General features: G+C 33.3%; 2 protein-coding genes across 2 annotated transcripts; both read left to right on the plus strand.

Moving 5' to 3' along the window:
- The first annotated feature begins 1,038 nt into the window (after positions 1–1,038).
- LOC111695683 (putative ammonium transporter 1) lies at positions 1,039–18,134 on the plus strand. The gene is made up of 15 exons (XM_023465086.1): positions 1,039–1,527; positions 3,567–3,653; positions 4,065–4,152; positions 4,507–4,637; positions 5,870–6,027; positions 7,190–7,304; positions 9,330–9,428; positions 9,845–9,982; positions 10,369–10,453; positions 11,298–11,350; positions 11,872–11,956; positions 13,172–13,293; positions 14,167–14,251; positions 16,714–16,781; positions 17,862–18,134. Exons 1-15 carry the CDS (start codon positions 1,453–1,455, stop codon positions 17,955–17,957), a joined length of 1,485 nt encoding a protein of 494 aa, XP_023320854.1. The 5' UTR covers positions 1,039–1,452; the 3' UTR covers positions 17,958–18,134.
- Positions 18,135–21,884: 3,750 nt separating this feature from the next.
- On the plus strand, positions 21,885–24,192 carry LOC111695686 (putative ammonium transporter 1; the record flags this gene model as incomplete). Its single annotated transcript, XM_023465091.1, is given in 3 exon segments — positions 21,885–21,973; positions 22,845–22,934; positions 24,168–24,192. Coding segments are annotated over 3 exon segments (178 nt in total), but the record flags the coding sequence as incomplete, so codon positions are not given.
- Between the last annotated feature and the right edge of the window lie 1,564 nt (positions 24,193–25,756).

The raw sequence follows: 25,756 nt of genomic DNA on the forward strand, positions 1-25,756 counted from the left end.
TATCTTGATTGAAAGATACTGACGAATACAGATGTTGTATCTCGATTGAAAGATACTGATGAATACAGCATTGTATCTTGATTGATAGATACTGATGAATACAGAGGTTGTATCTCGATAGGTAGATACTTAAGAATGCAGAGGTTGTATCTCGATTGATAGATACTTGAGAATGCAGAAGGCTATACCTGGATTGGTACAGACTTAAAAGAAACTATTGGAGTAAGTCATTTGCTACATGATTAAGTTAGACTTTATGTGCTCTGACTATCTTAATTTGTACTTCAGTCCAAATTTTAGGGAATAGTAAGTGGATACATTTGGATTTTGGCAAATACAAATTTAAATAACTACAGTGTACATTTTTAGGGTTAATCAACAGTTTATTAGAGGTTGATTTATGGTCGCCCTGAAGTTATTACATGGATGAAATCATAGGCAGACTGTTCGTTTTCTTAAATTTTTAGTAACAACCTCGATCTTACTTAAATATTCTTTTAACTCCTTGAACCTGTCATGCTGTCATGCTAAATTGATTTTTGTGACTGAGGAGCTCGGAACTTTTAGTGGACTTGGTGCTAAACTGCAAAACTAAAATTTTATATTTAAAACAAATATTTAAATTCAAGAGCCATGCTGTTTAGTTAGATCATATTTATATGTAAGCATATTATAAACCATATCAAACATTACTTATTATTGGTCAGTATATAGTCGAGTTCGAGTTGGTTAATCGTATTCATAGGCGATATATAAACGTAATAGATGATAATAGATTTAAGTGATACAAAGGTTGCAAGCTTTCACGCGCGCAGAACCTAATGAGAAAGGAATTGACTCTTTGCCACAAACTCTGATTTTCCAATCCCAATATCTTTGGAACCCAGTGTCGTAAACCTTTGATATTTCATATTTATATTTTTTGATCTAACAAAAGTCATAGTTTGAAATTTCAAAGGTTTACGACGTTGGAATCCAAAGCTATAGGGATTAGAAAATCAGAGTTTGTTGCAAAGAGTCAATTCCTTTGTCCATAACCTAAATGCTCCACATTAAATAATGTCTATGTTTAACGATACAAAAAAATAAAGTTAGATATAGTGAGATAATATCAAAAGCCAAGGAGTTCCGATACTTAAGTTAAAATCCGACCCGGTCATGAAAATTGATGCAACTTTGTAAAGTTGTCTAGATTTACGTCAGATAAACAGCTTAACTTTTAGAAAAAAGATAGATTTGTACTTACTCAAGTAAAACTTTTTTAAAGTTTTAAATCTGCCTATCCTTCTGTAACCATGATGCTTGTTTAAAAGTTAATCAATGATATCGTCAGGGATTGTTAATGAGATCATAAATATTCTAAAGATTAGAATCAGGCAACCTTCTCTTAGAGTACCTTTATCATTCTTCTTTTAGCAGTTGATAAAGTCGTGTTCAATATTTTCCCAACAAATGGAGTATTTGTCTGAACTCGAGTTGTTGCCAACTACGCAGTCGTCTTCCACTCTATTGGACAATTTAGTTCAGGTTTATTTGCTAACAACTTATATTTTCATTTTTAAACAGGTGGGACGAGACACAATATTTTTCATTTTAAATTTGCCATCTTCCTAATTTCCCAGTTCAAGGCCAAATGTTAAAACCTTTTCAAACTTGCCATCAAGAGATTCTTGAGTTTGTATTATCTTATATCCTTTTAATTTACTAAACAGGCATTTTAAACAAACATTCGCTTTAAACTTCTGCTAAGAGTTAATTCAAGTAAAATAAACATTTTTTTTTTTATATTTGCTACTTTTTACTTTTGTTAAACTTTTTGTTCAAATAATTAAGTATTTAAGGTTCCTCATGTTATTTGTGGCATATATTTGAATGAGAGATCAGACTTTGACTAAAAATATTCCGATACAGATATGATATGTACATTGCATCATGCACTGCAGTTAGTTTAACGTGCATTCCATTCATGAAATATTAGTTTATTTTTTATATTTACTTTTCATTTGTTAGTTTATATCTTTATATAATTTATATACTTTTCTTGTCTGTCTGTTTGATTGTATCCAATAAACGTCAAAACGGCTGAACAGATCAGGCCCAAATTTTGTGTGGGACCTCATATGACTCCACCCCAGGGATGGTTATAAGAGATAATAATTTCAAAAATCAGCCTTTAGCAAAATTCGATTTTCATTATAATTTTGAAAATCCACGACTTTTTTTTAACAAAATCCCTAAACTTTTTTTTATCTTTGCTTGTATCAAATATTTATAGTACTTAGATAAATTAAGATGTACATTGTCTGTAAATCTAAATACGCTTGTAATTAGCTATGCAAAACTTGTATTGCGATTAACATAACCTAGCTATGTCAAACCTGTATTATGAAAAGCTTAACTACGCTTGTATATAACGTGTGTCAACCTTGTAATTATATTGATTAACTTAACTTGTAAGATAGAACCCAAAATACATTCAGTTCGAAAATACTCTGCTTTGATTATGGTGAGAGAGTAATTCTTCTTGGTTAGCAAACGAGAAGCGTTCTGAATCACTCTCTTGAAACATAGAACTAGATTGGGAATCAATACATATAAAGTTGTGTTTGATTGACATTGATAGTAAAGTATTACTGGACTGAATAACAAGAAGGAACAAGCATCAATGCAAATAAACTTGTATCAGGATTGACATTAAAAGTAAAGAACTGAACTGAATAGCTGTTATGCCTTGTCAACCATAAAGCGAGGGAACGAGTATCAATACAAATAAACTTGTATCAGGATTGACATTAGTGAAGTATTAATGAACTGAATAGCTCTTATGCCTCGTCAACCATAACGAGAGGAAACCAGTATTGGCACCCATAAAAGTTGTGTCTGAATTGATATTGATAGTGGAATTTTTGGAACCGTGAATTCCTGATTGAGTTGTATCTGGATTGATAAGCGTCTGCAAGACTTTATGGATTAGGGCATTTACTACATGCTCTCAAGTCTCAACTAAATTGTTTTCGGCGTGGGGTGTATATATAAATACACAAATAAATATGAGGGTGACACACAAAGAAATAAAAGTTGTAAAAGGTGCATAGGTTCTCCGGGTGATGACAGCTCTTGGTATTAAAATAAAAAAGCATTTTTTGCTCTAACTTGATGAACTTAAGTACGTGGAAGTAGTCCTAGGAAAAAAATCTCGATTTTATTAAGGTTTGGAGGGCAGTATGCTGTACAGCACTTGGTGACACCACATTTTTTGCAGGCACCATTTGGTTCTTAAAATTGAGATAAAAAGCTAAAATTTGCATGCAGCCTCCACTTGCATGTGGTCGTCTACACAGTACAAAGAAAATTTGGGAGGTTATAAACCTCCATAAAAAATCGAGATTTTGCCGAAAAACGGAAATCGATTTGCACCTGATGCAATTCTCCAATCAATCAAAATGTTTACAAAATGCTCATATTGAAAATGATTCTAAGAACCTTTATATGCACCCACAAATTATTTGTTGAATCCTCTTCACCCTAATATGTATATTACTTTCATTCACTTCATTATCATTCAGACTACACCATCGGAGATGCAGCAGCTGAAAGACAACATGGATAACTTTTTCCTGGTTATGATGGGATGTATTATCCTTTTTATGCAGGTTTGTTTTTTATACTTTGTATTCTTTGAAATTTTTTTAAAACACAGAAATGATCTTTTTTCTTGAGATCAACGTTGGAAAACTTTTTTATGACATTATATAAAATGTAGCGTACAGTACATACAGTACATACAGTACATACAGTACAAATACAGACAATATGAGACAAACTGGGACAGTACACTACTTGGATTAATGAATTATCTGGATTAATTAATGATCTTGATTAATAAATGATCTGGATTATTGAATGATCTGGATTATTAAATGATCTGGATTATTAAATGATCTGGATTATTATATAATCTGGATTAATGAATAATCTGGATTATTATGGCTCAAATTCTTTAAATTCCATCTCTGGATTATTAAATAATCTATTAAGCTTAGTAATTTGTAATTATTTGTCAGGCTGGGTTTGCTTTTCTAGAGGCAGGAAGTGTTCGGAGTAAAAATGTAACAAATATACTTACAAAAAATTTCTCAGAAATTGTTTTTGGTAAGAACAAATTTCTGCACTTTTTTGAAGATACCAGCTAAAAAAAAGGAAAGAAATATTTTTTTGAAAAAATAATGAACCAATTAATCGAAACTGAGATCAGTTGCCTTGTTTTGTGCGTGAAAGATAAAATTTTTCTGTAGTAACAATTTCATGTATGTAAATTTACTGGCACATTATTTGCTTAAATGCAAATTCAAAAAGTGTTTTATTTCATAATTCTTAATTTAATTTTCATTTTATGCCTTTTTGAAGTAAAAATGTTAACAATTGTTCCATTTGTATTTTTCATGTACAAATTCTTGTCATAGCAAATTCATAGTTTTTGATGTTGAAATGATTTTTCTTTTTCAGGTGTTCCGGCTTACTTTGCTTTTGGATATGCTTTTACATTCGGAGGAGGAGGAGGAAATAGTTTTATAGGTCTTGAATACTTTTGTTTGATAGGGTTACCACCTAAACAATATTCTCATGCCTTTTTTCAGGTTAGGTTATGTTAAAATTATCAAAATTATTGATTTCTTTGCTTATCTAAACTTTCAATGTTTTCTCAATTGTTTAACAATTGTAAAGTCAAAAACAGTTAATTTAGAGACCATCATTTAAAAATTTTAAGTATCTGTTTACATTAAAAATTCTCTGATAATCAAGTTTATTTAACTATTTTTAACTGTAACAATTTATTTTAGTTAAATTTTACAGTATTTTTGAATTTCAATATGATATCAGATGGAAACATTTTGAGACTTCTATATTTCTTGTTTTTCATTCTTTCTTCTTGATCGTCCATTCCTCATCCATTCCTCAATCATGCTTTGGCTAATTTTGAAAATAAAAATAAATTAATTTATTGGATGTTTTCTGCAGCTAGCAAAGTTGCAGAGGCAGAACTATTTTTTGGAGCCCTGTATCTATATTCTATATTCTGAGAGTGGCAAGGTTACTCTCTCCCTTGTTTATTTTTAAATTTTGCTTGGGTCATGTTACTGCGTCAGCACCTGCATTCGTAGCTATAACACACTTTCAGTGAAATTTTCTTGATGGGGGGGAGGGGAGAGGGGTGAGGGGGGCGTTTTACACATTTTCCAGGTTTTTATCTTGAGTAGAACATAGAGTGGGGGGATTGGACGCCTGCCATTTTGTGTATTTGTCTTTATTAGAAAAAAATTAGATAGTATATAGCTCTTCTAATTTTTCCTGTTCAAAGTTTTCTTCTTCTTTCTTGTTTATCTTGCTTTAAGCACCCATCTCTACTGTCAAGAGATATCCCTTCCACTTTTTTTCTGTTCAATTTTTTTCTTCTTGCTTCTTGTTTCTTGTTTTTACACTGTAAGGCCTTTCCAAATAGTTCTTTTAACATCGAGTTGTGGAGCAGGTAGGAGAGAGATAAGGAGGTTTGTAGGAAGAAGGATATGGGGGATTTCTCAAAATTTGTTTAAAGAAATTAATTACTTAAAATAAACTTTCTGGGAGAAGTTCTTGGTATCCTAAATCTTAATTTACCTACCAAATGCATGTAAATTAAAAATTATGCTTTACCCTGCACATTTTACATAATGTCAATTATGGGGTTAGAGGTCATTTTTAAAACAATTACCAATTTGTCTAAAAATGCAAAGCCGTGTAGGCTTTAATTTCAGAAAATGTAAAACAAAATTTAAAATTGTCCGATATTTTTTGGAATGACAATTTTATTAATTGTTTTTGTTTTGTTCAGGCAACCTTTGCTGCAACTTGCACTACCATTGTTTCTGGGGCTATAGCTGAGCGAAGTAACTACAATGGATATATTATTTTCTGTGTTTTCGTAACAGGAGTTATATATCCAATCCAAGCACATTGGGGCTGGAATGCAAATGGCTGGCTCGCGCAAACGTAAGCAACTTTTAAAACGTTAAGCAAAATAATCACAATCACAAATCTTTTATTTTAGTTTCTCTATCAATCAAGTTCTGTGATTTTTCATAGATATAGCATATAACAAACAATAAGCAAATATCAAAGAACATAATGGACTACTAATTAACCTGATTGGCGAAGAGCGATCATTCGTTTTTTTGTTGTTGTAAAAACCGAAAATCCTATACCTTGTAAGTGCTATTCAGCTTATATAAGCTTTGAATGTTTACTGAATTGTTTAACAATTGTAAAGTCAAAAAGTAAACAGTTAATTTAGAGACCATCATTTAAGAATTTAAAAACAAGCCTTTTCAATTTTTATTTAATTGTCTTATTTCTTGTATTCAGAGTTTTAAAATACCATTCCTTAGGTTTAATTTTCTCGCCCAACATGAAAATATAATTTTATGTTTATCCATATATTCAAGGGATTAAAGGACTGCTTTCAAGTTGCCCTTTTATAGAGCGTCATGTCAGATTCACAACGTTTTCATTTTAAACCTTAGGCTGATAGAGCACCAATAAATATCTATGAAAATTAATAAATTTTCTTTGTAGAATTAACTAACGGATTTATGTGTAAATCGGAAATGCCACTTTTCACATGAAGAGTCACTTACAATTACAATGACTTGAATGAGACAACTTTAGTTTATAGTTTAAAATTTAATTGTAATAGTACATATTTCACCATGCAAAGATTGCAATGCCTGATTTATAACAGAATGTACATTTAAAATCTTTGTCTGTTCTGGCATGAATTATTAGTATTTTTTATGATTTTAAAAACTGATTATTTACAAAATTGACTTGCCCATTTCTAGTGCAGAAACATAAAGGAAATATCAGAGTTAAACACTTTAAACCTAAAGAAATGCAATATCTTCCACATTATTGATCAGGGTTCTGTGAATCTGACATTACTATTTTCGTAGAGAGCGTCACTTAAAATTACGTTTACAGTCCATTTAATTAATAATTATTTTGTTAGAAAGTTTCATGATTTTGTTAGAGAGCTTCATGATTTTGTTAGAGAGTTTCATGATTTTGTTAGAGAGTTTTATGATTTTGTTAGAGAGTTTCATGATTTTGTTAGAGAGTTTCATGATTTTGTTAGAGAGTTTTATGATTTTGTTAGAGAGTTTCATGATTTTGCTGGATCCGGTGTGGTACATTTAGCAGGAGGAAGCATTGCTCTCGTAGCCACATATATACTTGGACCTCGTCTTGGTCGCTTTAATCATGGATCTCAGGTTAATATAATTTAAGAAAAAACACTTCATTATGGTTTACTCAACTTTCTATTCTTAATTGGTTCTGTCTAGGGTTTCCGGTGAACGAAATTTCGCGAAAATGGATAAAGCAAAAAAATGCGAAATTTAGCAAAAAAAAAATCTGCAAAATTCTCTTCCATATTCTTTTTGCAAAATTTTCGCTTTGTTGCATCTTTCTCAAGCGAACGAAATGCAAAAAAAAATGTTTAATTTTCAGCGGAAATTTATTTTTCACTGGAAACCTGGTAGCTGTTGCTCTCAAACTCAGTTTTACTAATACCCTTATCTTTGTAACCTGATGAATTAGGATGTAAGCCTTTGATATTTCACACTAAAGTTATTTTCTCTAACAGAATTAATAGTTTGTTATATCTAAGGTCTACGACATTAGATTTCAAAGATATTGGGATTAGAAAATTAAAGTTTGTGAAGAAATGACTCAATTCGAGAAATAATTGACCAATAAAGACTTAATCAATTAACTTCTCTTGACTCTTAAGTAGTTGATTTAACTGAAAGAGATTTGGTTTATCTCTGTGGCCGAATTTAAAGAATTTGAGCAGCGGTTTAAATTTAAGCCGGGGCTTAAATATGGTTGGTTCCACTTGAAATTGTATCAAATGTTTAAAGATTTAAGCCGGCGCTAAATTTAAAACGGGTTCGGGCGGACTTTCGCGGATTTAAACCGTGGCTCAAATTGTTTAAATTCCATCTCTGGTTATTTAATCTATATATATTATAATAGCTGAAGGGCCCGGCATTGCCTGTGGAATTTTTTTAGCCTTTAATACTCCCTGGCCACCATGAGTGTCCACAAAAAAAATCAGCCAAATCGGTCCAGTCTTTTAGCCGGCTATAGGCAACAACATATATCTAGAAATGTCCTGTTTTATTATACTAGAAATTCAAGGCGCTTCGCGCCCTTCTTTTTAGCTTTAGAGGGCGCTTCGCGCCCATCTCCTAAATTAATTGTGAACATGTTCTCTTTGTGTACATCGTAAAACAAATGGAGTCCCTAGATGTCCCACAAAAAATTTGGGCCTGATCGGTTCAGCCGTTTTGACGTTTATTGGATACAAACAAACAGACAGACAGACAGACAAACAGACAAGCCAGATTTATATATAGATAGATATACTTTGCTTTGTAGTATTCAAGGCATAGTTACTCCTACTAAAACTCCTCGCCCATATTTCTGAAGATATGGAAGTATATAGAACCTGGAGATTGACAAGTGCACTTGGGAACCCTGTATAGGATAGACGCCTGAGCTGAGCTCCATTTATCCAACCAGGGCCTGGTGACCTGAACTTTTAGACAGCTATCGGGCTGATGTATCTTTATCATGTCTACCAGAGGACTAAGGAGGACACCAGCCTCCTTCCACATCATTATCCATGAATATACATTCTTAAGAGATTTATCTACTTTAGTTTCTGGAACTGGACAAACAGCCCATCTGAACTATCCATAAGGATACAGAGGAGAACTAGGCTATACAGGATACAGAGGAAAACTTGGATATCCAAGATACAGAGGAGAAATAGGATATCCAGGATACAGAGGAGAAATAGGATATACAGGATACTGAGAAGAACTAGGATATCCAGAATTCCAGATGCTGCCCCATCCTGATATTGGAGACACTGCTCTTTCAAGACAGCTTTTCACATATCTGGAGCAGCTAGAAGCTCCAGTCAGACCTAGGACTCCAGAAGCAGAAACTCAACCTGAAGATGAGCACGAAGCGCCTTAAAAGCCTAGTTCATTAGATTCTGCCACTGCTTGATCAGTAAACAAAGGGAAATGGTGTCGAGGAGTGATTGAACCAAGAGTCAACTAAGTTGAACCACTTCTTTCCAGTTCAAATTAAACTCTGTATAACTCAGTTTTCGTAGTTTAACTTTATTCTCAAGCTATTTACAAGTTTTGGGCCCAGATTAAATTTCTTAAAACATGAATTTTTATTTTATCAAACTAAATTTTATTTGTCATTTATTTCAGAAAGCAGAAAATCCTTACTCTGGGCATTCCATGCCCTTGATCTCACTGGGAGTCTTTATAATCTTGTTCGGTTTCATGGCATTCAATGGAGGATCACAAGTAAGAGTAGGACTATTAACCTAGTGATGGAAATACTTTTTTTTTGCACATTCAAGGTGTTTTGATCTTTAAAAGGCTTCACATCCTAACATATCTAAAACGGGCTAAAATGTTTTTTTTTTATGCTTGGCAAAAATTTTTACTTTTGAAAAGATATTTAATATATGGGCCTGAACAAGTTTAAAGAAAACAATTGGGTTTGCTTGGTTTAGGCTTATTTTTTTATGTGATAGAGTAAACATTTTTGCATATAGCAGCACTATAAACTGTAATTGAAGCTGAATAATTAAACTGGGTGTCCAATACTTATGATGAAAGGCATTAAATAACCCTTTCACATGGAGAGGCCATTTTTATGGAAATGTTTGTTTAATCTCCTTTTTTAAATTAATGAACAATCTCTAAACTTTGTGTAGGGTTCTATATCCAACGCTGAAGATGGTGATATAGTTGCTCATGCAGTTCTATCTACCCTGATAGCCTGCTGTGTTGGTGGCGGAGTAGTTCTTTTTATTGTCAAACTTACACCTGGGGGTAGTTGGTCGCTTAATAAGGTAACTGATATCCATCATCTATAGTGACCAATAACCAATGACCGATGAGAAGTTACCTATTTTTGATCTGCTAGTGACCGGTGACCAGTGACCACTTTATGATTCACTGTTGATCAATAACTTTGCCAGTTCAGTGAATCAATTTGACCAGTTAAAAATCTTAATCACGAATATTTTACAGGACAATTTTTCTTGAGCATTCTTTTAATGTAATTTTAAACTATTACCCATTTTTAAATCAAACAAATGTCCATAAAGAAAAATGTTGGCAAAAATTCAGGAAAACAATGAAAAGTAAATATTTAGTTTTTTTGTTTGGCAATCAAATTTAAAACACAGGAACCCCTGCTATTCTTAAGTTAGAACTTACAAGATTTTATCTCAAGATGATGAATGGAAGTCTGATTGGAATGGTTTCAATATGTTCTGGTGCTGACGGTTTTCATCCTTTGATTGTCTGTATTGTGTCAGGTGCAAAGTCTTCCATTAAACATGGGAATTAAAGGGACTGTAATTTCAAATGACCCTAATGTAAAGATTCACAACAATTCCCTAGAAATCTTTGACTGGTAAATCCAGAGATCTTTTTGATTAAACATGTTGAAGTCCTCTAAAACGTGACTATACGCTGTGTACAGTCTGAAATCAAACAGGTTATCTGTTACTTCTGTTATTTAACTGTTTTTCATACATTCGAAAGTAAATTTTCATTTCTTTCACTTTCAAAAAGTTGCTATGTCTTAAATATGTATAAAACAGCTTAATAACAAAGTGTTAAGCATTAAAATGTTTTAGTAGTTTAATGAGGATATGTCAATCTTTATCAGTCAAAGGTATAAAGGGTATTTTTGTGTCTCTGTCTGTATCACATGACAATGATATGACACTGCCATTGGTGGAAATTCTGGCTGTCAGTTGATATTGACGTATCAAATATTTATTTAATTAAATCTATCAAAAATAAATAAGTAATATATTCAAATTATAATAGGAGAGGCCTACCCTGTAAAACTCCCCTGGGTAATCTTAATTTTCATATTCGTTGCGTATTTGCTGAATATGATTTGTTTAAAACTTTGATTGCCATACCACAACTCATAGATATCAATTTTGGTATAACAGGAACACATTTTTACAATAATTTCTCATGAGACCGGAACATCAGATAGAACTGATAGAGGTTGCGATTAACTACTAAAGTGTTTAGGTTTGAGCCTTTTTCCCCTTTCATTTTTCCTTTACAGTCCGATTAATGACTAAAAGTGCAGTTTCAATCCTCTTCTTTTGGGATTAAAATTTGTTGTATTTAATTCAGGAATAGCAGGTTGTGCGTATTTTGTGACATCAAAACTAATGATTCGAATGCAGGTAATTAATTCAGTAAAATGTTGGGAAAGGAAAGAAGTACTTGCCCCAAACATTCATTTTTAAGTAAAAGTATATACAGCTTAAAATCTTGGACAAATGGTCCTTTGTTACATGGAATTTAAATGCAAATTTGAAAACCATGCATTATTTTATTCCTTTCAAACCATAACACAATAATCTTTCTCATAATTACTCAGATTAAATTTCCTAAGAAATTTATCAATTATCTGACAAAATAATAGGCAGACGTTGGTTGCTTCATTTAAATCAGAAATACTTCTAAGGTAGTGATTTTGTTTTTTGCCTCCAGAAATACAGTTTCTGATTCGGGAATGTAATTAATGAAAATGGGTTATTTACTGTTTATTTTTATTCACGGGTTCTCTGCGAAGTAGTTTGCACATTTATTGCTGATTACAAGCAATGACAGAATAAAACACTTTTTTAGTTAAAAAGAAGGTATCTTCCACATTTATATGCAAAAAGGGATATTCAAAATTAAACGTACAGTCTCTTTGAAGGTTGATGACCCTGTTGATGCTGTAGCTGTTCATTTTGCCGGAGGGCTGGTTGGAATGATAGCATCGCCCATCTTCATGAATAACGGTATTTATGTATATTTTTTTAAGGAATTCTTTTATGTCCATTTTGCCACTTTTAGTTGAATTGGTTTCAGTAGTTTAAGAAAGGAACCAAAATGTGAAAAGCAAAAAAAAAATACTTAATATTTTTTTTGTAATAATTTTGTTTAAAATTAAAAACAGATTGTTAAGAATATTCCACAAATTTATTTAACCAAAAATTTCTGTTTGTAAATTCGAACTAAATATTAGAAATTTTTCCAATGCTCTTAAGGTGATTCAATACGAAGATGACCGGTTCTAAACTTTAAATAGCAGTGCTATAGATCTAATCACTCAGGAAAAACCCATGCGTCTCATTATTTTTTATTCTGTAAAGGCATATAGAACAAAACAAGTATAAAATATCACCTAATTCTTAATGTAATTTTCAGAAAAAGTTTGCAGAATACGCAGGCAAATTGAAAACCTTTTGCGCATTTGTTTGCAAAATTTTGCTGCTACTGGAAACCATAATGTTCTGTTTATTGGTGGGTCAAGTATGAGAGATCACTAGAGATGCTTCTCTGTAACGATTAAGCAGTCCTGGTTATAATATCCTGGATTATCTAGATGCACTGTTTACTGGAGGATCAAGTAAATCCCTAGAGATGCTTCTCTGGAATTGTATAGCAGTCCTGGTTATAATATCCTGGAATATCTAGGTGTACTGTTTACTGGTGGATCAAGTAGATCACTAGAGATGCTTCTCTGGAACTGTTTAGTCCTGGTTATAATATCCTGGAATATCTAGGTGTACTGTTTACTGGTGGATCAAGTAGATCCCTAGAGATGCTTCTCTGGAACTGTATAGTCCTGGTTATAATATCCTGGAATATCTAGGTGTTCTGTTTACTGGTGGATCAAGTAGATCACTAGAGATGCTTCTGTGCAACAATATAGCAGTCCTGGTTATAATATCCTGGATTATCTAGGTGTACTGTTTACTGGTGGATCATTAGATCCCTAGAGATGCTTCTCTGGAACTGTATAGTCCTGATTATAATATCCTATAATATCTAGGTGTTCTGTTTACTGGTGGATCAAGTAGATCCCTAGAGATGCTTCTCTGGAACTGTATAGTCCTGGTTATAATATCCTGGAATATCTAGGTGTACTGTTTACTGGTGGATCAAGTAGATCCCTAGAGATTCTTCTCTGGAAATGTATAGTCCTGATTATAATATCCTAAAATATCTAGGTGTTCTGTTTACTGGTGGATCAAGTAGATCCCTAGAGATGCTTCTCTGGAACTGTATAGCAGTCCTGGTTATAATAGCCTGGAATATGTCGTCCGCTATCGTGTTTTTCAAAGCCCTCAAGGTAACTCATTTTTACAAATATTTTAAAGTGTGTTTTCAAAATTAAATAATGTGGAAGGTACCATTTCTGGGAATGTTTACATCCTGTATACAAGAGAATTTTCGAAATGGTTAACTTTTAAGCATTTTGGCACTTTATAGATATTTTTCTAAGTTTAGTTCTTTATTACAAATAATTGGAGGTGGGGGGGGGGGGGGGGAGGTTATTATGTAAATTTTAAATTAGCTGAAAGATCTCGTTAAACAGAATTAAACGTCTGGATTTTAGCTTTTTTTAATAAAGAGTTACAAGTTACCATAAAAGGATGAGACTTCAATAACAACTTAAAACTCTTCTATTCTGAGCTAACTAAATCCTGTACAGTGGTCTCTGAAGTCTCATTCTTTGTAGGAAACCCTGTACTTACAAGCAGAAATTATTAAAGCAATGGACAGTTAAAATTGTCATTTTTCTTTAAAGAGTTACAATTTTTCGTCAAATTCTGTGTATCCTGATTCCTAAATTTAATAATCTTTCTTGAAATAAGTATCTAATAAGTATCTAATAAGTATCTAATAAATAAATTTAGATACTAAGAATATACAAAAAGTACACAAAAATCATCAATATTTGAACTTCAACATTCTTGTATATTTAAATTAATCTTTCTTGAAAAAGTAATTAATAATGTCAAATATTGAAGTTTAAAAAGTAAAACAAACATCAATATTTAAACTTTGTATAAAGACGAAATTCACATAATTGACCATTTGTGTAGTTTCTAACGAAAAAAGTAATCTTTAATGATACTTAAAAGATAAGACAAATAAATACTTTTGAATGTTCGCTGTTGACCATCCTTTTACCTTCACGTCTTATCTTCACGTATTTTAGATGGTGAATTTGTTCCGAGCCACTCAAAAAGAGGAAATACAGGGATTGGATATTTTAAAGCATAATGAACCTGCTTATCCAATGGGTAAGATTTTATTTGGTTTCCTGCACATTTTTAAATCTGCTCAAAAAGTGTGTTCGTATATTTTTTTATTTTTTTATTCTAAATTTGAATGGGGTTTTATGAATAAGAGACTAGAGATGGGCATTGTTTATGTGAACGAGCAATATTTTCAACATGAACAAAAATTATTTGAATGTGCCCATCAATTTTGAGCAGTATAGCAAGGGAAACGTAAGCAAGGGAAAATATACCTCAAGGGGAATTGAGACCTACATGACATCAGCAAAGCAATGCTGCTACAAGTGATACAGTGGAATAGTTTAATATATGCAATACACTACCCTGTGATGAGTGATGACTTGGATACAGACCCGGATATGGCGAAAGGGAACCAATTAGAAGTGGAAATGGAAGCACTATGGAAGGAACTACAAGCAGTGATTAGAAGGAAGTAGATAGGGGGTTTATCCAGACATGGGAGAACAATGCTAGACCAGAAATGCATGACTCAATTGCAAGAGTGAAAGCAATGCTGGAGCCACCTAAGTTAATGGATGAGACACATGAGTACTTGCGAACCCTGCAAGAGGAAATTATAGCGAGACGAGGTACTTTACAGATAGACAGGAGCAGGGCTGCAGCTGAATATAAGAAGAGACTGTTAGATTTCACACAGGCCGCCCCAAAATATGATGGAAATCCAGAAACAGTGTTCAAATGGTGCAAGAAACTGGAGACATATTTGGATACCCATGATTGGGAACCAATCTCAAATGATAAAGTGAAAAAGATGCTGTTGGCCTGCATCATGGGGTCAGCCAGGCAAGAGATAGTGCTGTTGCATGCTTCTGGTTTAGCATTTGCAAATTATGAAATAGGAGAATTTGTCAAGGAACTGCTGAAGAAGTTTTTGCAAGAGAAAGATGAGGAAGGCAGGAAACAGGAATATATGACCAGGAAACAGGAAAGCCTTGAAGATGCCAGGAAATGTAAGAGGAGCCTGGTAGAGTTCTAGAATTCTATGATTATTTGGTTAATAATGCTAAACTGAAGAAAACATGCCTGTTTTTATGCTCAAAGATATACACCACAAAAGTGAGATAAAGGCAGTTCTGGATCAACAGCTGGTCAACCTGAGAACCTACAACATTGATCCAAGGGCACTTTCACATGATAAGGCAGGTCTAAGGAGCACATATAGCTTTGAAAAGGCAGGAAACAGCAGGAGGTCTGATGAGATGTTGAAGACAGGACAAGTCCCTATGGATGTTAATGCTATGCCTGGACTAGTATTGGAAGAGTCAGATGATGAAGAGAAGGACATCTAGGGTGATGTCAACGCAATGCAAGGCGGAGAGGCTTGTTATTTTTGCAAGAAGACCAAACATCAGAAGAGAGATTGCCGAAAGTACAAAGAGTGGAAGAAGAAAAACCCAGACAGGAAGTATGGAAGTTCCAACAGGAAGCCAATTTTCTGCTATAATTGTGGAAAGGATGGTCAAATCTCACGAGAATGCAGGGGAGAGGGGAATAATTGGAGAAAAGAGAATGGAGCTGTAGGAGGCGGACAGTTGGCGGAAATGGCTAAATCTATGGTGGAGATGCAAAGGTTGATCATCAAGTTAGCTCCTGATGCAGTTTTTCCCTGAAGGGTTCCAATACCAGATGGCTGGAAATCCTGGAAATTAAGAAGCCTAATTGTGTGAATAATTCTAATTATAATTCAATAAATAAACGTTTTCATTTAAATATCCGTAAATTAAATCCGGAAGTAATAGGAAGTTTGAAGCCTCAGAGCGAGTTCGGAAAGGAAGTGAAGAGTTGGGAGGAAGATTTGATTATGAACTTGAATAATATGAATAGTTCCAAGAAAGACAACCGTAGAACCTCATATGTTAAATATAAACTGTTTAAGAGAGATATTAATGGATTAGCTTCAGTTGACATTGCAACTTAGTGAAAGGACCTTTAGTGTCAAGTTAATTTTGGAAGATGGTCGGGGGGAAAATGTTAGAAAAGAGTGATACTAGAGTGGGCACTGCTGAGAAAGGAGGAAAGGGACTCATAATGTTAGGTGAAGGTTATCAGTGGATCAAGGAAATGATAAATGGATCAATGGAATTATTTATTTATTAATGTTATCCTATAACTCCACTGTACTGGAGCGGGCTGAAGGATTGCCAGAAGTCCAGAGACATTGGAGCATATGTTATATGTTATATTTAAATCTTTGTAACCTGTAAATATACATTATTCAGTTCCCTGACCCCAGTTGCAATCAAATTATTTACCTGTACCTTTTATATCTAAATATAGAAGGTTCAACACAGACTCATGTTATTTATGGATCATATATGCCTGGATAGGTAGAGAGGATAGAGTTTGACACAGCATTTTTGAGCTGTTACATAATATATAGGAGTTTAGGCATTTTCTACAGATTTTTATTTTCATAAAACATTTATTATTTTATATTATTTTAGAGGCATATATGAATGAAATGTTGTCTACTGAAGACGAAACTGTGTCTTATGTTATCAATTTACCAAAGGTGGGGAAATACAATAGATTATGAAATTATGTCCCTTTTATCACGTAACTTTTTAAAGGGAAGGAAGTTAAACTGAGTATGCAGTGTTGTGGAAAACTTTTTTCGGATTCATTTGAGACATATTAAACTTGTTAAAGATCTGTTAATCCTGAGTTTGAGCGCAAATTCGACATTCAAAACTCCTACTTTTGGAGTGGATAGGTTTTCAGAATTAGTTTTTTTAAATTATTAAATAACGACGACCTAAAATCTAAAAAAAGTTTTACAATAAACTAGAGACGTCATGTATAAGAACATTTTGAGAAAATAGAAATTAATCTTATAATCGAAAATAAGCAATCTTGTTCAATTATTAGTTTCTATTTTCTCATTATTCTGGTTTCTCATTATTCACAAAGATTTTCGCTGATTTTCTAGAACCATTATTGAAAAGATGACATTTAAAGAATTTGAAGAAATCTGCAAATAAATTTAAAGAAGATAAGAAATTCAATATAATTATAGAGCGAAATCGATTTTAGCTTTGATTTATTGACAAATTTCTTTTGAGAAATATGTTCAAACTCATCTAATTAGATTACTGTATAATTTTTACTTTATTTTTCGCTGTCGTAATTTAATAATTAAAAAGAAACTAATTCTGAAAACGTATCCATCCCCAAAGTAGGAATTTTGAACTCGAATTTCCGCTCAAACTCAGGATTTACAGATCTTTAAAAGTTTAATATGTCTCAAATGAATCCGAAAGAAGTTTTCCACAACACTGCATACTCAGTTTAACTACCTTACATAACCGGTCACTCCCTTTAAACTGTTCAAGGGACTGTCGTTTTTATTTCAAGTGTCCCGACAATTATAAAAGGTCAAGCCCAATTCCCAACAGTATCATGTAAACTTTTAATTTTGTCGTTTTTAAAATCATAATTAAAAATAAATTACAGTCCAAGAAGAAAAACATGTAAAGCTTACTCATTCTTGATCAGGCAAAGCTGTTAAGTGTATCATTGTAAATTGGACATGACAATATATTTATATGAAGGGAAACTTTACGTTTTTTAATCTATTTTTATTAATGTTTAGCCTGAAAATGGTCCATCTCTACGGTCGGATTCACTTTTTACAATAAAAAGAAGAATTAGCATCAAATCTGAAAATCTACCCAACAGAGTTGTGTAATTGCACTGTCCCGGTGAAAAATGGAATTATATAATCTATTTTTAACACTATAATTTTGGTTTGCAGTGTTATAAAATTTTGGGACAGACATTTTTCCTTTATCGTGAAGTTTCAAGCCTGTTTAGATTTTTTCTACCGAGCTTTAGCAAGGGACGAAATATAATTTTTCTGTATAAATAAAAATATAAAGTTAATTTTAATTATATATTTTATATTAAAATTTTTTTTTATAATATTCTATTTTATTTGTAGAAAATCCGGGAACCAATCAAAACTTTAAAGCACATGTGGTATCATAAGTATAGCAAATTTAATTTTACAGCACGATAATTATAAAATTCACCATGATTTGAATAATAATGATAAAGTACGCAGAAGTTTTATAAAAGTCCAATTGACATATTTATGCATGCATAGCTTTTGATAAACAACTTTATTGTTGACTATAAAATGTTATATACATAATTATACTTTAAAAATATTTGTGCTTTTTAAAAACGTTGGAACTGATTTTTTGCCACAAATTATGATTTTACAATCGCCATATTATTTCAACTTGATGGTGTAGACCTTTGATATTTCAAACTATCATTATTTGATCTAAAATGATTCATAGTTTGAAATATCTAAGGTCTCCGACACTCAAATGCAAAGATATAGGGATAAGAAAATCAGAGTTTGTGACAAAAACTCAATTTCTTTACGGATTCATGAAAATTTACATTTTATTGGTACTTTAGAAAATATTCTTTATTAAACTTGGTAATGTGGTAAATGGCTCTTTTATCTTGGCTTAAATAAAGCCTAGAGTCCCTTAACCAACAAAAACTTTATCAATTGTATTTTTTATAATTGCTTACCGGAGACAATCTTCTCTTTGTGCATTTAACAAAAGCAAAAAAGTCACCGAAAGTTATTCAATAAAATAAATAATCAATAAAAAATTTGAAGATAATATATATTTATGACTTGTATATACAATTCACTGATTATAGTTTGCGTGTTACACTTTTTTGTAACAATTTTTAAATGACTGACCTGTTGGAGCATTTAAATCCTGTAAACTTAGATACATATATTTACATCGTAAACATAACTATAGAGCAATAATCAGATTAACTTCTCTCAATAACATTATAAATTTATTGTAGTTCTTATAAATAAATAAATCTTTTCCTATCTTTGTTGTTGTTTTATTCAAAGTATGTTTATATAAAACCAAACACTTCACACTTGTTTCTCTTATAGGACTAATTAATACCCGATCATAATGAAATTGATATTACAATGTAACTATGATGTAAACGTATAGTATAAAAATTAGCCCTGCTCTCTGAATAGATGCAGCTCTTAGTCTCTTGAGGATGGAACAAAGATGGAACAGATTTATCGCCTACGAAGGAGTTCCAATTTCCTCAACACTTTACTTCAGTTAACAAAGAATTTTGTATTTCTTCCTTGCAACCTCATTTTTTATTTTGTTTAGATCGTTCAGTTTTCCGTTTTCTTCGTCATTTTTAGAATGAAACAATTGTTTTTTTTTCAAAAAAGTGAAAACCATCCATTCCCATTCATCCTGAACTTGTAATCTGACAGAGCTTACAGAGTTTTAAGGGTTTTTAAATACCTTTATACAGATTTTTGTTATTTTCAAGCCAGTTCTGGAGTCTGGACCTTCCTTTGCTTTATAAATGATTTTTGTTGATATCCATTCTAACCATGAAAATATAACAGGGTTTACTAAATATTCAATCAAAACACATTTAATCTTATAAATACAAGCAGACATGCTTTTAAAAGTGCAGTGTGTATTAAAAACAAACTAAAATCATGCAATTTAAAGCATGTCTAAGTTTATTTCAGTTTAAACTGGATATTGTTAAGCTTATTGAGGTTTATAACTATTTATTATTGAAACTAAAGGGACTTATGACGTAATTGTAAGTGATATTAAGCTCTGCTATATCTTTGAGCAGTGTACAGCAAAGTAGTACACACCGAAAGCTTAGTTGAGGGTGAGTGGTATGTCTGATTCACAACAGTACTCTTGACTAGTTTAGATCTCAGTTCATGAAAAAAATGAGAAGTATTAAAACTTTCTGAACTCTGATTTTAAGCCCACAAGTATTAAGGGAACTAATGTGAATTTGAATTGCATTCCTTAAATTTAAGAAACTTAAAATTAATTCAATGCAGTCTCTTTAATATTCTAAAATATATCTTCACATTTTCAAATGTTTGTGGTAAAGGTATAGATAAGCTTTATTAAATATCAAGAATAACGTTTTAGTGTTTTATTTATGTTGGTCTAAACATATTTATTGATACAAAACAGAATCGATGAGAGTGAAGCTAAGGCGAGGGGGATTTAGGGGTTGTTTTTATAGTTTTAACTGTGATGTATGACTAGGCTTAAAAAGAAGCAAGTTCACAGATGTAGTCCAGTCCAATGAAAATGAAAAAAAATATTGTATTGGCAAATCCCGTCTTTAAAGTGTTTGTTTAAAAAGTATATCTGTGAACAATTATGTGCTTCAGCGGTAAATATCTATCTGTTTATCTATATATATATATATCTAATTGATTTTCCAACTAAAATTAAAACTATTTGTTTTTAACAATATCAAACACACATAAAATTGCTTGAATATTGTCTTCCTATTCTACAGTTGTACCATTGTATAGGCCTTACTTCTTAAATAGTTATTACGCAACCTCGGCGATTTCCTAAAGACCTTAAGATAAACGGACAACTATCGTGCTGTATTTCGTCGGGCCTGACCGTAAGATCCTCTACTCTTGTTCTCTCTCATAATGAATTGCACCCTAAACTAAGCATTCGATTGCGTACTGAAGTAATCTGTAGTGCAATCACTTTACGGTCATGTGTTTGGACTGCAGAGGAACTAGTTTCTGCGTAACAACAATAACAAAAATCGTAAACAACAAACAGATGATAAATAACCATCTCTAAATAATTATTTAAAAATGACCACACACAACCATATTTTCAACTGGAGTATTTTTAGTCGAAATACGTCACAGATAAATATACGCGAATCCTATCGCCCCCCACCTTGTATGCTATACCATCTTGATAGTAATAACCAAAGATATATAAGTATCGTTTAGGCATTTGCCATATTCTGTTGTGCGCGAGTGCCCCGTACGGAAATCTGGGGAGGAGAGGGTTATTGAATTTTGTAGATCCAGAAAAATAATATCTGTGGGATGCCTGCATAGAAACTGGCAGCTGGTGGGGTCTTAAATGTAAGACATGTGACCGCAGCGCTTGGCCCTCTAGCCTGTCCTAACCGCAGCGCTCGGCCCAGAAAGTGTCTTAACCAACCTTACCCTAAATAAATAATAAATTAATTATTTTTCTGGATCTACAAAATTCGGTCCCCCTATCTCTGTTTTGGAGTTTTTGCAGGGCATTTAGCACAACAGAGAATGGCAAATCCCTTTCGTTTACTGTTGAGCAAGGTTGTTTATTAAGGTTGGATTCTCTAAATGCGCTCCAATGTACGGAAAATCCCTCCCACCATCTCAACAGCAACGTTGTCATTTCATCAATAATTAGCTACGTCATATGAGGATTTTGAGTGTCCATTGCTGTAAAGACGACATTTGTCGTACATTGAAGCGCATCTAGAGTATCCAACCTTAATTAAACAACCATGGTGGAGAGTAATTCACCATTTCAATAAATGAATCGCAGACATTATGGGATGTATTGAAAACGATGATATCAAATTTAACAAATTAAGACAAGATAAGACAAGATATAGTTTATTGCTAAAAATACACGTACAAGTTATAATGTTAAAGGCAAAAAATCTGCAACTCTTTTTTACTGTTTACTATATGCATGTAATATAAAATATAAGTAAAATTTAGAATCGATTATCTTCTATTTATAGTTGAGATATTGAATACTGTATAGCACCAAAATGAGTTATGAGCAAAGTACTGAGCACAGTTTAAAAGGATTTAACTATTCTTCTACAACTTCAGTAAGTTATACTCTAAACTGAAGGAAGGGGGGGGGGGGGGGGGGGGGGGGGTTGGCCAAACCATTCTCTGTTGTTTAACCATTCCGTCGTCAGGTATAAAACTTTCACTTTAAAACTTGATTTTGAGGAAACAAAATATTAATAAGTTATATTGAGCAAAATTTATCCAAGTCTGGCCGACGGCCATGGGAATAGGGCCGGGCAGGTACGATTTTGGTAAAGAAGCCCCCATCCCCGACCATACCTATAGAGTGCTTTCTTATCAGTAATTTTTGGCGCTCAAACACTATAGTAAATGGTACAACTTTATAAAAGAAACTGATCCTTTGAAACTTTAGAGACAGAATTTTTATTTTTATCATATAGTATTTTCATCTTTCCTCACCTCCTAAACATTTCTGTTGAGAGACGACTTAAATGTCGTCTTTAATCTTTAATCGCTGTCTTAGAAAACAAATAGATGCACAATTGCGCATGACTCGAGATATTAGATTTTAATATTATTAATAAAATAACAAATTATTCATATTTTAATAATTTTCCTATATTTTAGAACAAATATATCCTTTAAATCGTTTCCCAACTATCAAGATTTATTGGATTTTGTCAAACACTTAAATAGCAAGATATATCCAAGTTGTAACAAAATTAAACGGAATAAAAGTCGTCTGAGTTGTGAAATATTGTACAATATATAAATGATATTATATCATATTTTATCATTAGTTTATCACTTTTTCTTGAGCATGATGTACATACAATGTACAATGTACATCTTGATTTATTAAACTGTCGAATTTTTAATCATTCCTGGAATTTTTTTTCTAGGATGAAAAGATTAAAGATTAAATTGAATATCTTCATTATTCAGGATTCTCTAGAGTTGGAGCTCGGAACTCTGAAAGAAAACCTTAATCATTTTTTCCTCTGTGTAATGGGAGCTATCATATTCTTCATGCAGGTAGATTTTCATTCTGAAGGGGTCTTTCATTTCTTTAAAGAAGATTTCATCTTTCTTTTATAAATTTACTACCACCATTTTTCTTAGTTTTTAAGGCCAAAAGTTTTTCTTAAATCGATCGACTGTTCATCTACAAGTATAAAACCTCCTTACCTCCTTACCTCCTTATTTTCTTCTCTACCTGGCATAACATAAATGCATTCTACCTTTCCTTTCATAGAGAAATCCAATTGGCAATACAATTTTAGAAAAAAATTTAAAAAAGGTCAAGATATAAAGGATATTGTTGTGAATTTGACACGAACCTCTTATAACAAACCTTTTAAAAATATTCCGGGTTTGCGTGCCTAGAGTCCGGTTCACTAATAAATTATTCTAGGCTGGATTTGCGTGCCAAAAGTCCGGTTCACTAACAAAATATTCTATGGCTGGGGTTGCGTACCTAGAGTCCGGTTCACTTACAAAATATTCTATGGCTGGGTTTGCTTACCTTGAGTCTGGATCACAAATACAATATTCTAGGCTGGGTTTGCATGCCTAGAGCCCGGTTCACAAATACAATATTCTAGGCTGGGTTTGTGTACGACTACTTAGAGTCTGGTTCACTAATAAATTAATCTTGGCTGAGTTTGCGTACCTAAAGTCCAGTTCACTTACAAAATTTTCTAGGCTGGGTTTGCTTTCCTAGAGTCCGGTTCCCCAACAAATATTCTAGACCTGGTTTGCGTACCTAAAGTTTGGTTTACTAACAAAATATTCTAGGCTGGGTTTGCTTACCTAGAGTTTGGTTCACTAACAAAATATTCTAGGCTGGGTTTGCTTACCTAGAGTCCGGTTCACAAATAAAATATTCTAGGCTGGGTTATCCTACCTAAAGTTCGGTTCACTAACAAAATATTCTAGGCTGGGTTTGCTTACCTAGAGTCTGGTTCACTAACAAAATATTCAGGACTGGGTTTGCATACCCAGAGTTTGGTTCACTAACAAAATATTCTAGGCTGGGTTTGCATAAATAGAGTCTGGTTCACTAACAAAATATTCTAGGCTGTGTTTGCTTACCTAGAGTCCGGTTCACTAATAAAATATTCTAGGCTGGGTTATCCTACCTAAAGTTCAGTTCACTAACAAAATATTCTAGGCTGGGTTTGCTTACCTAGAGTCTGGTTCACTAACAAAAATATTCAGGACTGGGTTTGCATACCCAGAGTTTGGTTAACTAACAAAATATTCTAGGCTGGGTTTGCGTACCTAGAGTCCGGTTCCCCAACAAATATTCTAGACCTGGNAATCAATCCGTGGTAGGAAGCTCGAGAACAGTCCTCACAGGAGACGCTAGAGACAGTTTCTTTAGTGAATCTATAGGAATGAGACCAATACCAGCAGACCACCAGGGGAAGAGAGGAACTTTTGAAATACATGGAGGTCCATGTGGATCAGGCAAAACACAGAAATGTGTAGCTGCAAAGATTAGGTCTGAGGGTGACAATTATTGGTATGATCTATGTCGCAGCACCAACACATATAGTTTGCTCAGAAGTCCTTGAAGCGCTGAAGGATGTACCAGGGATGCCTCTAATATCACCAATGACTCATTGCGCTGTACCATCTGAAATGATGGCATTAGCCTTGAGTGATTGGATGTGCGCACTATTCTACACAGCCATAGTGGCTATAGAATACTGGTATGAGGCCGTCGAAAATGTGAACGCTTGTAGGAACAGCTTCTTAAAGGACGATACAGTGCCACAAGGGACTGAACCTCTGAAGCAAAAACCCATGTTCGACAACGCTATGTACACCCACAAAAAGAGGATAGGTAAGTTCACGAAGGAAATCTTTAATGATTATCGTGACCAATATCGAGTCAAGTACATTCTTGAACCTGGAGTGGCAGGGAAAGGATTCTATAAGATGGACTGGTTGATGCAGTATGGTCTGCACGTCGAAGGTAACATATTAGAGCTTGGAGGAGGCACTGGAGGCCTAACCCAGAGACTGCTGAAAGAGAAACTTGTTAAACATGTGACTACGTTAGTTTTCAGGACATATGAGAAAGGTGAAGCTACCCGTCACAACAGGTTTAAGGTATTCGAGCACCACTCCATGAAAGCTTATGAAAAGAAACATAGACTGGTGATAGGTGATGTGCACATGGACGAGTATGAAGATGCCAAGGACGGAGTGAAAGTGAGATTTGACTGCAGCTTATATGGTGCAGACGGAGGAGTAACGTGCTTGATTATCGACATAGGTGAATCAAAAACAAACCCCACTGAACAAATGGAGTACTCGCGGAAGAAAAGAGAAAACTTTGAGAAAATCTACCACAATGTTGGAAGACCAACAGTCGTGGTTTACAAGGAATTATGTCCTTGGGATGATCTCTTCTTGAACTTTTGTGACTGATTGGGATTGGGGGTCGTGAGATTCCCAGGCGCCAGCTTGGCAAGTTCAGAAGTCAACGCTATGAGAGGTTTTAAGGGACCTGTAGGGAAGCCTCCAAGGGAGGCTGTCCACGAGATAGGAGAGAAACTGTTAATGTACATAGATAACACCAAACAACCAACCATACTCACGATTCAGCCAAAAAAGAACATGGTTCTTGACCACCAATACCAATACGTAGAGTAGAGATGTCAACGTTTTGATTTTTCTATATTTTAGCTTTCGTTACGATAGTGTGCATCAAAAGTATTAACGTTTGAAACGTTACGTTGCACATTATGAAATTTTATGGCATAGAGTAACGTTACGTAGTGAATTTTCTGCACTTGAATACCTTATACAACGTTAAGCTTTAGTAAATGTTAGTGAAAAAACAG

The sequence above is a fragment of the Eurytemora carolleeae genome, unplaced genomic scaffold, assembly GCF_000591075.1.
Source record: "Eurytemora carolleeae unplaced genomic scaffold, Eaff_2.0 scaffold166, whole genome shotgun sequence".
In the NCBI taxonomy this organism is placed as follows: Eukaryota; Metazoa; Arthropoda; class Copepoda; order Calanoida; family Temoridae; genus Eurytemora; species Eurytemora carolleeae.

Coding starts and splice junctions, on each gene's coding strand:
- LOC111695683 (XM_023465086.1), top strand. CDS start 1,453: ATGGAGTATTTGTCTGAACTCGAGTTGTTGCCAACTACGCAGTCGTCT. Junction 13,294..14,166: donor TGTTTTTCAAAGCCCTCAAG/GTAACTCATTTT, acceptor CACGTATTTTAG/ATGGTGAATTTGTTCCGAGC. Junction 14,252..16,713: donor TGAACCTGCTTATCCAATGG/GTAAGATTTTAT, acceptor ATATTATTTTAG/AGGCATATATGAATGAAATG.